The sequence below is a fragment of the Crocodylus porosus genome, unplaced genomic scaffold, assembly GCF_001723895.1.
Source record: "Crocodylus porosus isolate Cpor-Errol unplaced genomic scaffold, CroPor_comp1, whole genome shotgun sequence".
Classification (NCBI taxonomy): domain Eukaryota; kingdom Metazoa; phylum Chordata; order Crocodylia; family Crocodylidae; genus Crocodylus; species Crocodylus porosus.
The window spans coordinates 105658-119248 of NW_017728944.1; the positions used below are offsets into that span (position 1 = coordinate 105658).

At 46.2% G+C, this 13591-nt stretch overlaps 1 protein-coding gene across 2 annotated transcripts in view; it reads left to right on the forward strand.

The window, feature by feature from the left end:
- Positions 1-7120, forward strand: part of MRPL45 (mitochondrial ribosomal protein L45) — an 8954-nt gene extending 1834 nt beyond the window's left edge. For both annotated transcript variants that reach the window (XM_019550244.1, XM_019550243.1), the window contains exons 2-8: positions 363-564; positions 1569-1686; positions 3104-3202; positions 3826-3874; positions 5014-5163; positions 5245-5418; positions 6209-7120. In XM_019550244.1, the coding sequence (XP_019405789.1) occupies positions 363-564; positions 1569-1686; positions 3104-3202; positions 3826-3874; positions 5014-5163; positions 5245-5418; positions 6209-6307 (891 nt within the window). In that variant the 3' untranslated portion in view covers positions 6308-7120. The remainder of the gene's footprint in view (positions 1-362; positions 565-1568; positions 1687-3103; positions 3203-3825; positions 3875-5013; positions 5164-5244; positions 5419-6208) is intronic.
- Positions 7121-13591: the final 6471 nt, after the last annotated feature.

The window sequence follows — 13591 nt, forward strand, 5'->3', positions numbered from 1 at the left end:
GGGGGCACTGGGTTGGGACTGGCCATTGATGTTTACAAATGGATCCTGGTACAAAAAAGATTGAGAACTTCTGGACTAGATCACCTTGTGAGGTTTCTTCCAGCTCTACTTTCATATGATCATAAGGTCACAAACCAGTTAGTATGGTTATTGATAGCAAGGCCCCCTGCGGTAATACAGCTAGGCACTGAGAACTTACCTTGCTTTGTGTGTCATCAGAAGGTGATAATGTGTGGAAAAGTATGCATTGTACCAGGCAGCCTCTGGGGCTTACCATGATAGATCTGCTGGGATGGGATGGATTTGTCATCTTGCTGCTTGGAAAGGCCTGAATGCTTATTTTATCTGTATCTCCTCCTCAGGGTGCAGAATCCTTACTCAGTCCTATCCGGCTGGCTCAATCCTCTCTTGTGGTCCCAGTGAGAACAAAGAAGCGTTTTGTTTTCCCCCCACGTGCTAAAACAAAATATACAACTCCACAAGAACGTGAGAGGAAAATCAAAGCACAAGGGACTGTGATCCCTCATGAGGAACTGGAACGCCCAATAACTCTGGCCTGCACAGGTAGTAACAGAAAATTGTACTGGTCATCCTCCTAGTGGGTTTGATAATGGATGTGGGGGTATAACCTATCTTATTCAGAAATAGGACCTTTATTGATCTAGTTCATCAAAAAGGGCTTTTCATTTTGTTTGCTCACTTTACATCCCCCTTTGGGAGAATAGCCCTTTTGCTTTACTTCTGGCTAGTTCTCAGGGAAAGTCCCAGACTTTTAGTCTGGATGACAGAAATCCTGTGCCCAAGGAATGGGAACAGCATGGGTGGTGGCATGGAAAAATCTCTCTACGGCAGCATAACATATTCTGATTTTTTTGGGGGCTTCCTCCAGGATTCAAAGTGTCTAATATCTAACCCAGTAGCTCTCAACCTTTTTAGACTTGAGGCCCCTTTGGTAGGTGTGAGGCACCCCTCAGAAAATGCCATCTCTTAGTTTTCATTCATTTTTTCAGTACAGAAAAACAATAGAAAAATTCATCTGTTGCAAACACTTCAGAAAGACTGCAAGTCAGAATGGTTTTGACACTATGGATTCTTATTTGCGATCCCTGCTTTAATCTTAAAGAGTCACATTTGATTCACAGCACCCTGGTTGAGAATTGCTGATCTAACCCATTCACTTTTAATCTATCAACAAGTTGTTTATTGGTTGGGGGAAGAGGCCATATGTTGTGGAACTTGGATTGAGACCCACTCACTGAACACATTTCACACGGGCCACCAGAGAGCTGTCAGATGGCAATAGCCTTAGCTCAGAACCTGAGCTGGCTTTGAATTGGCACTCCACCAGTAAGAAGTTACCCTTCTCAATCCTCCAAATTGTCAATCCTGTTTATTTCTAACTTTTCCTTTATGATTTGGGATAAAAATATATTGAGGGAATAAATCTCTCCCTAATTGTCTAGTATTTTATCTATTTGTTTTGTTCAGTAATTAATATTCCTTTAAGAACTTAACTTGTTGCTGCAGTGTTGTACTCTTCCTGATCTCTCTCTTTCTTTCCAATACAGCTTCTATTTTTGACCCTTACATCCCTCCTGAAGGTGATGCTCGCTTGTCTTCCCTGTCCAAGGAGACGCTGAAACAAAGGACAACACAGCTCAAGCAAAGTACCATTTCACAATTAGCGTGCGTATCTCCAGCTCTGTTCACAAGTGGCTTCTGGGTGCCAGCAGTTCCACTCAGTATTTACAACAATTATATGCCATTTTATTTTCCATCTTATCTCTTTTAATATTTGAAGTGTCCCATGTCAGTACTGTTCGCTGCTGTCATGTGATGGCAACAGATAATTGTGTAGAGGCCATTGGCTTTCTCATAAAAAGTATTTTATCCTCAGGTTGCCATCTGCTTTGATGTTCAGTCTCCTGATGGACAGGATTGACGCAAATGAGACTCCCTGTTCTTGTATGCGATACAACAGTGTACAGGCCCCAGGCAGGATTGATGCCTTACTTCTTTAGGTATTCTAGGGATATTTCTGCTCCCAAAGAATTTACAGTCTAAATAGACAAGGCAGACAAGCATGTATTTTGGAGAACTGAGATTTGAGGAAAGCAAATTACTTCCTTAGTCAGGCAGGGAGCTGGAGGCAGAGGTGTGATTTGAACACAGACCTCCTGAGTCTCAATCCCAGGAGCTTCACCCCAACGCCAGCCTTACTCTTACTTTCCTTTCAGTTCCTGTGACCTCAGCTTTTAAAAGTAGAGTACTTTGATGGGAAACTTAACTTTGGGTATGGAACAACCCTAAGATTACAGTGAGTTAAAAGGTGCTGGGGAGGGGATTTATTGCATGTCAGCTGCTCTATGCCAGATATCTATATGCCTGCTTTTGCTCTGTAGAACATGAAAGCTAAACAGGCGCATCTTATCCCTCAGAGAAGTACGGCCAATCTTCTGCAGTTTAATTTTCAATCATTGATGGGTAAGACCAGGCCCACAGTTATGGAGTAGGTGGGATGCCCCGTAAGTCCCTGCCTCCTATTGCTGTTAATTTGTCCATGCCCTTGATATGGACATGAGTTCAGAGCATGAATTGTAGGGCAAACCACTAAGCCTGTGCTGTATTGTTGTGTTGCGTATGGTGAATGGTTATTCAAAATCATAGGACAGAGCTGAGTCATAGCTTTTCATGAGTACAAGGGTACCTTACATCCCCCTGGGTCTGGCCAGGTGGGTGGTGCCTGTGTGGCCTGCAGAGGGGACCTGCTGCCCTTGCTGCGCCCCCCTCCCCCCCCCCGGAGGCAGTGGCATGGGGTGGTGGTGCTCCATTCTCGCCTTCCCATGCATACCCCCTAGCCCCTTTCCAAGTACTTCTGGAGGTATATGTACCCCCGGTTGACAACCCCTGCCTTACAGTATCAGGGAGTTTCTGATAGTTTCTCTTGGAAGCTGGGGTTAAATTGAGTGGTGCTGTCTAACCTGAGGGGTGTGAGGGATTCTGCATTATTATTTGCTTGGGGCACTGTATTTGCTTGAGATCCGTGTTCTCTGTGGGTTTAAGTGCAACACTCTTAAAACTTTACCTACCCTTGTCTTTGCAGGGTACGGACGGTGAAACAATATGATCCCAACTTCAGCGCCAAAGCCTTCCCAGAGATGGCGCAGGAGATATTTATTGAAGCCCACAATTGCCTAACCAAGTAAGATTCTTCCTGCATGTTTGGTGTCAATGTGAAGGATCTTCCTTTGCCCTGCATTCTTGTTTCATGTTTCTTAGTGTCTCCTGAGTTTTGTGTTTTCCTTTTAAGCTCTGTCTTTCCTTGCTGCTACTTCCAGGAAGAAGATGAGGTGTAAGTCACAGTGGCAGGCCAAATACTTTAATTCCAGCCAACAGGAAATTGAAAATACATATTGCCTCTGCTTTCCAGAGGTGCTGAGCACTTGCATACCCTACTGAAATATTTGAAATGAAACTGCTTGGATACTCTGGAAATCAGGTTGCTGAAACTTGATTTGATCCTAAATATCGCAATGGAACATTGATATATGCTGCTTTCTAGAGATTCAACACAGTATCTTTCAGAATTACATTTTAGTTAGAATTTCAAGCATCAGTGTAGCAACTTGAGTCAAGTGTGGTACATTTCTTTCACAGCTGCCTGTCAGGCATGTTTAAATTTGCACTTTCCTCTTCCTCTGAAATCACAGTCCAGTGCTCAGCCCTTTGCGTTTATTGGTGGATGTTTTGGAAAAGGCAGATTGCCAGAATGGATCTCTTTTCAGTATGTACATTTTGGTAACTTGATGTATTTTTCACTTGCAGTTTTAACAAGAACAAGCTTCATTCTTTGGTGACTGAACGCTGCTACCCGGTAAATAATTTGTCTGGATATTAGTACATCCTTGAAAAGGGAAGGGATCTTTAGAAACCATTTGATGACTGAACAGTGAGCTGTCTCCTTTTATTAATGTCCCTGATAAAGGCAGAGAGATGAGATAAAGCACAGCTCTAACTGGGGATTAAAGAATAGATACTTCACAGCATATGGTATATATTCCTTATTTATTTCTGCAGGGGGAAGCATAAAAGTCTTTGTAGATGCACTACTTTGGAAGCTGATTGGAGTTAAAGGGTTGCTACTTTGCTATAAGGCCAGAATTTGTTCTTAAAAAGATAGTTCAGTGGACTTTTTTTGTGGGGCCCACATGTAGGGCTTACTTCTCCCCATGAAGAGGACTCCTTGCTTCCCTGTTGATTTCAGCAGGCTCCAAAACACCCAGCCATTCATTCAGCTCTGTCACAGTAACTACGACTGGGTTCTTTGGTCAGTTAAGGAAGCTAACAAAACCATGTTAATTTTTCTTCCAATGAATATCTCCTGCGCCATCTCTAGGAAGATGCAAAGGGGTTGATAAGAAGAACAAACGAATCAGTTGGGAAAGCCATGTAGTTTTTCCTTTCCTTGAGAGGCTATTGAAGCAATGGTAGGGGACAACATAACTTAAACCTTGTATTCTTTTAAAGTTTCTCTTTACTTGATCAGAGAGAGATTGTTAGCTGTTTTAATCTGAAGTCAGGCAGATGGCAGGGTAAATGTGCACTTTATAGACCAACTGAATCAGAGATGCATAAGCAGCTCATTTCTTCAGATACTATGTGGCTCACAAAAGCTTTATGCATCTCTGATTCACTTTAGTCTGTATGGTGCACTTCTTCTTTGCTTTCTGCCTTTACTTGGTTAGTAAGAGAAATACTTTTTGTATCACTGTGGGAAACAAAGAGCCCTTTAGGAAGCCCTGGTGAGATTGCTATGCAGCAGCACTCAACACCACTCCTAAAGGGCCTAGGAATCTTATGCTTCTGCTCTCTGTTGCTGCCCTCTTCTCCATATGAGCAAAAGAGGAGCTCTAAGATAGAAGGAGGCAGAGCTTACCTCGCCCATGACCACTGGAGATGATTGATCAACTAATCCTCACACTGATCAGTGACTTTTTATTCCCTCTCTGGTAGGAAATGGTACATGGGAACAGATACAAGACCATCCGTTGGAGCTTTGTGGAGTCGTTGGAGCCTCCGAGGACCGTTCAAATCCGACATTTCACCATGGTGAACAAAGGCAACCTGTATGGGCAGGTGACAGTGCGCATGCACACCCGACAGGTACAGTCTCAGTGTGCATGGTGTCTCCTTGCCAGTTGTGCATGGATGTCTACATGATGAGTTTCTTGGTTTTCCCTACAGACCTTGGCAATTTATGATCGGTTTGGACGGCTAATGTATGGTGCAGAGGATGTGCCAAAAGATGTTCTGGAGTACGTTGTATTTGAGAGGCACTTGGTCAACCCTTACGGCTCTTGGCGGATACATGGCAAGATAGTGCCATCCTGGGCTCCACCAAAGGATCCCGTTATTAAGGTAATAGCTCTGAGATCAGGCCTGCGGTTTTGTGCTCTGTGAACCATGTGATAGAGCAGTCTTTTGTGCATGACTGACTAGGGATATTGGATTTTCTGAACTTTCTGCAGTGAGATGTGGGTAGGTTTGTCTGCAAGCTGCAGCTCTTATGGACAAGAGACGGCCCATACAGGAGGCTATTATAGGACATGCTTACCTAGGGACTGGACTCCATGTTTCAAGACATCCCCTCCAAGCCTAGTCACTCCTGTCATTGTAGATGGGTCTGATGTTTTGCTCTGTTAGAGTTCTTCTGACTGGTGGCAGGCAGTCTGCTTTCCCAGGTGCATGGGAATTTGGATCCAGGGCTGTGGAGCTTCCAGAGTTGGACAAATGCTAATACATGGATTGAGGGCAGATAAGGTTCTCTGGGTGAATCTGGTATCTTTTATTAAACCAACTTAAATATTGGAAAAAAATTTTTTAGCAAGCTTCGGGTTTAAAAACCCTTCATCAGGCCAAGGAAGCATCTACAGTTGGTGTGTGCTCTTCCATTCAGGCAGACTGGTGCAAGGGTGCTGCTGCTTTGCCTTCTCCATTGCTGCAGGAAAGAGAAGGAACCATAGCAGTGCTGTGGATGCATCTCACTACAGTGGTTTCCTCTTCTGGTGGGAGGGCTGTGCACTGCTCTAATGCTCTGCTTGCTTCTGTGTTGCCTTGAAACTGAGGTCCCTGTCCCTCTGCTTATTGAGTGCAGAGTCACCCTGTAGTCAGTTCACTGCCAGGCTAATCCTATGTCTTGGTCTTTCAGACGGTGATGATCCCTGGCCCAGCCCTGGATCCCTTACAAGAATTTGATGAGCTCCAGCATGAAATTCCAAAGCCTGAGCAGATACAACAATACAAATAATGGATGAAGGGCATGGGGGCAGAGAGTGGAAACACAGTGGGCTGGAGATGGGACTGCTTCCCAGCTGTGCTATCAGCAAGTAACCTGTCTTTAGGCTTGGATTGCACCTATGTGCATGTGCCATTGGGGGAGTCCCTGCAGGGCTACTTGGAGCAAACAGAATGCTGTTCAGGGGAGATCTTCTCCATACCTACCACACACAGTTCAATGAGATGTTACTCAAACCTTGTTATGCTTTGGAGACCCAGTACTTCAGGATCCATCACCGTGCAACCATCAATGCAGGAGCTGACTGTACATCATTGGCAACAAAAGCAACTATGGGCTGGTGTGCAAGACTCTCTTTCTATACCCTTGTTGCCTCCTTATCTTAAGTGAAGCTTTTATAGTAAGCTTATAGTGATGGGGCATGGTCACCTCTGAACACCCTGATCCTGAATGCCTGTTCTCCTTTCTTAATCTGTCCTCTCACTCCTGTGCCCCAAATCCTCATAAATCTGTGGGACTTCAGCAAATGTATTCCTAGGTCAGATGTTGGAAACTGTCTGTAGATTGTCATCTGCTTGTCCTGTCCCCACTGATGGTGATTGTTTCCAAGAAGTCTGCAGTATTTTGCTTGTAAAATAATAGAGTAATTGATTCTAAAGTTGTTGGTGTGTAAATTGCCACTTGTTGCTCAGGAGGAAGTAACTGCTGTTCAGTCTATTTCTGGAATCTATGTGACTGATAACCTGAAATTTGATCATGAGATATCGCCAGAAAGTGGTTGTGGCAGGAATAATATATCTCACATATAATTCATGTATCTTCACTCTTATAAAAGCATCACAGCATCATTTCTTTGTAAGACTGCCTTGCCCTTCTTTGAGCAAAGTAACACATTTATTTCCATTTCTCCCATCAGGTGCATGTATTAGGGGCCTTTTAGCTCCTTCCTCTTGGGACTGCTTTTCTGCTAGCTTCTCCCTGTCTTCCTACTATGTGTTGGCATTCTGCTAAAGCTGATCTTATGACTGTAAAACCCCATGATGGGCAAGTTAGGTACTGAACACACTGGAACAGCCAGGCTACAGCATTCTCTTTTGTAGGTAAAAATTGCCCTGGCAGCCACACTCAGAAAGCAGTAAAGCAAGCTTCATGGTTTAAATCAGCCATATATCTCCTATTCTAGTTGGTTTTCAGACAAAGGAAGAAATGGGCAAGTGAGTCAGAGCATGGGAGAGGAGAATTATAATTTCAACCACTTGAACTGTTTCATCTGTCCTCTCTTCGGCAATAAAAGGAAGTTTAAACTGGGTTAGATTTAACCCTGAATAAAACTGGATTATCTTACTGTGGTTTAACTGCAGTTACTGTGGGATAGGAGTAGACATATGAGCTAATTACAGGGGATCAGTTGATGTACCCTTCCAATTAATAAGTTTCCCCCTGCTGTGAAAATAGTAGAATCATAGAACATTAGGGCTGGAAGGAACCTCAGGAGGTCATCTTGTCCAACCCCCTGCCCAAAGCAAGACCATCTTCAAAAAGCTTTTGTCTAGCCGGGTCTTAAAAACCTCCAAGGATGGAGATTCCACAACCTCTCTGGGTGACCTGTTCTGGTGCTTCACCATTCTGCCTCATGAGAAAGTTCTTCCTAATATCTAACCTAAACTTCCCTTGCTGCAACTTGAGACTATTGCTCCTTGTTCTGTCATCTGCCGCCACTGAGAACAGTCTCGATTCATCCTCTTTGGAACCCCACTTCAGATAGCTGAAGGCTGCTATTAAATCCCCTGTATCTCCTCTAAACTAAATAAGCCCAGTTTCCTCAGCCTCTCATAAGTCATATGCCCTTGCCCCTAACCATTTTTGTTTCCCTCTGCTGGACTACCTTCAATTGGTCCACATCCTTTTTGTAGTGGGGTGCCCAAAACTGGACATAGTACTCCAAATATGGCCTCACCAGTGCTGAATAGAGGGGAATAATCATTTCCCTTGACCTGCTGGCAACACACCTACCAATGCAGCCCAGTATGCCAGTAGCCTTCTTGGCAACAAGGACACACTGTTGGCTCACATTAATTTTACTGTCCACTGTAACCCCCAGCTCCTTTTCTGCACAGCTGCTGCCCAGCCAGTTAGCTCCCAGACTAGCAGTGAATGGGGCTCTTCTGTACTAAGTGCAGGACTTTGCACTTGTCCTTGAACCTCATGAGATTCCTTTTCGGCCCAATCCTCCAATTTATCTAGGCCACTCTGAATCCTAGCCCTACCCTCCAGCGTATCTACTCTCCGCAGCTTGGTGTCATCTGCAAACTTGCTGAGTGTACTCTCAGTGCCAACTTCCAGGTCGATGAAGTTACTGAACAAAATCAACCCCAGGACTGACCCCTGGGGCACTCCACTTGATACCGGCTGCCAGCTAGACACTGAGTACCACCTTACAGTCTATTCATACAGCCCATACTTCCTTGGCTTACCTGTTGGAGAATGTTGTGAGGGACTGTATCAAGAGCCCTGTTGAAATCAAGGTACACCACATCCACGGGTCTCCCTACATCCACAGAGCCAGTCATTTCATCATAGAAGGCAATCAAGTCGGTCAGGCCACCCACCTCACTGTGCCCGACCACGTTCCAGGCTCCGAGTGCTTCCCTAGGGAGGCCTTGCCTCCGGCTGACCCCCTTCCTGGAGCACACTCAGTAGCCTGGGGGTAACGTAAGCTGCCACCACCCTGAGAAGGGACTCTCTCAGCCCTGTGTCCTTGGGGAAACACAGGCCTAATAGTTCTACAGGTACTCAACCCAGTACAGGCACTTGGGGCACTTCCCCAAGTTGGGGGCCAAAAAGGAAAGTCTCCCTTAGTCGGCAGACATAATTTAGGCATAATTTAGACCCACCCCTCAATAAGTCTCCTACACTGGTCACAAAGGAGAACTTTATTGATTACAGGGGGTAGGGTGAAAATAGGGTACAAGATAGAGCAATATCATAGAAATCCCCTAGAGCAAAACAGTCTGGCTGAGGTAGCCTTTTGATCACACATCTGAGTTACTGCCAGCTGTATATCTAACCAGATCTCAAGTAGCTTACAAGCATCATCCCGAGGCTGTTGGAGATTCCTTCTGGAGGCAGGCCGTTCCTAGCTCATGAGTTTTGGGAGAGAGAGCCAGTTTCAGATGGTAAAACTCCTCTCTAAGTCTTGAGTCCCCCGCATGGCTGCTGCCCCCTCCTCCTGGGCAGTCTTAACTTATATAGCCCCTGTGATCTCATTCACCTGGTTCAATGGAGGCCAGCACCTGTTGGCTGTCGGCCAACCAATTAGAAATACATTAGTACTTGCCGGGCAGACACTAGCCCACCAGGTAGATGCCCCTCACCCAGGTAGCTGATACCAGTCGTAGGCAGAGGGAGCAGGTTTCCCGCCTCCCTCAGGAATGTATCCAGCTAAGGTTACCTAAAGAGATAGGGTAAAGATGTGTCTTCTCTGCTGGGCCCATCCTAATCAAATTGTCACAGCACAGAGATTTTGGGGAGAAACAAAGATGGCTTCCTGCCACACCACCTTCTCCTTCAAATGCTTTGAGAGATTACTTGAGGATCTGCTCCATGATTTTTCTAGGGACTGAGGTGAGGGTGACTGGTCTGTAGTTCTCTGGATCCTCCTTTTTCCCTTTCTTGAATATGGGTACCATGTTTGCCCTTTTCCAATCATCCGGACCTCTCCCAATCACTATGAGTTTTCAAAGATGATGGCCAGTGGCTCTGCAGTCACCTCAGCCAACTCCGTCAGCATCCTCTGGTGCATCCCATCCAGCCCCATGGACTTATATATGTCCAGCTTTTCTAAATAGTCCCTAACTTGTTCTTTTTACCACTGTTGGCTGCTTCCCTCCTCCACAAACTGTGCTGCCCAGTGCATTAGTCTGGGAGCTGACCTTGCCTGTGAAGACTTGAGGTGAAAAAAGGCATTGAGTACTACAGCCTTTTCTGCATCCTCTGTCACTAGGTTGCCTCCCATATGGAGTAAGGGACCCACACTTTCCCTGATCTTCCTCTTGTTACTGACATACTTGTAGAAACCATTGTTTCTCTTCACTAGCTAGCAACTCCAATTGCACTTTGGCATTCCTGACTTTATTTCTGCATGCCCAAGCCATACTCTTATACTCCTCTGTAGTTGGTTGTCCAAGTTTCCACTTCTTATAAGCTTCCTTTTTCTGATTTAGCTTACTGAAGAGTTCCCTGCTAGGCCAAGCTGGTCTTCTGCCATACTTACTAGTCTTCCTGCACATTGGGATGGTTTGTTCCTGCACTCTCAGTAAGGCTTCTTTAAAGTACAGCCGGCACTCCTGGATTCCTCTCCCCGTCAGACTGGCTTCCCAGGAAGTCCTGCCCATGAGTTCCCTGAGTGAGTTGAAATCTGCTTTTCTGAAGTCCAGGCTCCTTACTCTGTTCTCCATTCTTCCTTTCCTCAGGATCCTGAACTCGATCATCTCATGGTTGTTGTTGCCAAAGCTACCATCTAATACTTTCCCCACCAATTCTTCCCTGTTTGTGAGCAACAGGTCAAGAAGAGTGCGGTCCCTAGGTGGCTGCTTCAGCACTTGTCCCCAGCACTGTCCAAAAACATCCTGGATTGCCTGCGTGTTGTTGTATTGCCCTCCCAGCAGATGTCAGGGTGATTGAAGTCCTCTGTAAGAATCAGGGCTTGTGATTGGGAAACTTCCACTAGCTGTTTGAAAAAAGCCTCATCTACCTCATCTTCCTGGTCTGGTGGTCTATAGTAGATGCCCACTACAACGTCACCCTTGTTGCTCTCTCTGACCCTAACCCAGAGACTTGACAGGCCTATCTCCAGTTTCATACTGAAGCTTTGAGCAATCATATGGCTGTTTTAAGTAAAGTGCAACTCCTCTTCCTCTTCTCCCCTGCCTGTCCTTCCTGAACAGTTTGTACCCATCCATGACAATGTTCCGGTCATATGAGTTCCCACCAAGTCTCTTATTCCAATCATGTTATAGCTCTGTGACTGTGCAAGGACTTCCAATTCTTCCTGCTTGTTTCCCGGTTTCCGTGCATTCATGTACACTACAGGCACCTAAAGTAACTAGTCAATTGCCCCAATTTCTTAGGAAAAATGAGAACACCTCCTCTCTTGCTGCCGCTTGCTTGCTCTTCCTCCAGGTCATCCACTTCCCCACCTAACTCAGGGCTTTGGTTTCCATCTCCCAGTGAACCTAGTTTAAAGCCCTCCTCACTAGGATAGTGAGCCTGTCTGCAAAGGTGCTCTTCCCTCTCCATCAGGTGGATCTGATCTCTTCCCAGCATTTCTTCTTGGAACATCATCCTATGGTCAAAGAAGCCAAAGCCCTGCTGGCAACACTACCTGCACAGCCAGGCATTGATCTGCAGGATGTCTGCTCCTGCCCAAGCCCTTTCCCTTGACTGGAAGAATTGAAGAGAATATGACCTGAGTCGCAGTCCCTTTCACCCTTACATCCAGAGCTCTGTAGTCGCTTTTGATCTGCCCAGGGTCTCCCTTGGCAGTATCGTTAGTGACCACATGGATGAGCAGCATGGAGCAGCAGTTAGAGAACCAGATGAGTCTTGATAATCCCTCCATAAGATCTCTGATCTGGGCTCCAGGGAAGCAGCAGACTTCTCGAGACAAGAAGTCAGGTCAGCAGATGGATCCTCCATCCCCTGCAGAAAGGAGTCTCCAACCACCACCAACTATTGCTTCTTAGTGGTTGCTGTCTTGATCCTTCCCACCTTGGGGAGGCCTGTCCCATCGTCTTCCACCAATGGAATGTGCTCCTCATCTTCTGTTGCTAGGGCTCCGTATCTGTTCTTTATATAAACTGTTCCCCCCAAATGGGACCAGGTGGAGCTGAAGACTTCTGCTTGCTGACAGAAGTCACAAGCTTCCAACTTCCACCCTCCCGGGAGTCCATGTCCTCTCTCTTCTCTAGTGCTGCCTCTAGCAATTCTTCTTCCACAGTCCTGAAGGTCTCCTTCAACATCGAATTGATGAACTCATGGTGGAGGACGTTTCAGAGCCTCACCACCTCTTCCTGTAGCTCTCTTGCTTGTTCCCTGAGAAACACTACCAGGAGGCACCATTCACACTGCAGGCACTCTCCCACCATGGAGAGAGTGGTTCATCTGGCCACCACTGCAAAGACCCTGCAAGCTGCAGTCCTCACAGTGCCAAACCTGAACCTGGGTAGAAGCCTTGATGGTGAACGGTCCTGCCTGGACAGAAACCTCATAGATAGGCAGTAGCAGTGGCTCTGGCATTGTGACATCCTCCAGCCATTTTCCTGGGTTTCTTAATCTGCCTCTTTGGTCCTACTGCCCTTCTTCCAAGCACACGTTAGCTAGCGAACTTGTCTAGAAGCTGGCTTGTTTACTGGTCCTTGGCCCCAAAGGGTTCCTATTTCCCTGCTTCCTAACACCAAACTGAAAGGCTCTCGGGGGGGGGGAGGGGACAGCAAACTGACCTGCAAACTGCTTGCCCTGCTTTCTCTGATTTTTTTATGGGGGTGGACAGAAACAAAGTGTGATACTTACTAGGGTTTTTCTGGCTCTTAGCCCTCAGCATCCTCCCATTATTTAGCCAGAGTTTGAAACTTGAGCACTTTTCCAGTTTTGGCAAAGATGCTGACACCTTCTTTCAGTTTTAACTCTTTAAAGGTGAACAGTGTCAGAGAATCTTGCAGACATTACCTGCAATCTGTGACAAGCACATGGCAAAGGAGAGTCTTTTGTAATCTATGCAAGAAAGACAAGTGGGTGAGGTGGGGAATGGAGCGGAAGGTGCCTGCCTTAAGTCAGATGCAGCAGATCAGTCGCAGAACTGGGGTTTAAACCCAAAGTCTCCTGATACCCTGTCCAGTGCCCTGTTTGCTGGGTAAGGAGTTAGCAACCTATGGCCCATGGATTTGTTCCAGCTGGCAAAGGTCAAGCTCAGCTCAAGGAAGCATAGGGGGGATAGGATGGCAGAGACCTGTGCTAAGTTGCCTGTCCCTTCTGCAGCACTATCCTCAGCAGCTCTCCCTGTTGCTGCCTTGTGCCTGGGCTTCCCTTCCCCTTGGCAGTGAGGGTATCTGTAGCAAGGGTAAGCACAGGAGGCTTGAGCTTTCCTGGGGATGGATTTGTGGGTGCAGCAGGGTTGTCAACCCCTGTGCAAGACGATGCTCTCTAGTAATGGATATTTGTCAGTTGCACTGACTGCTGTTCATACAGAAGCTCAGTGTCCTTTCAGGAAAACCTGACCTGGGATTTCTTCAATTAATG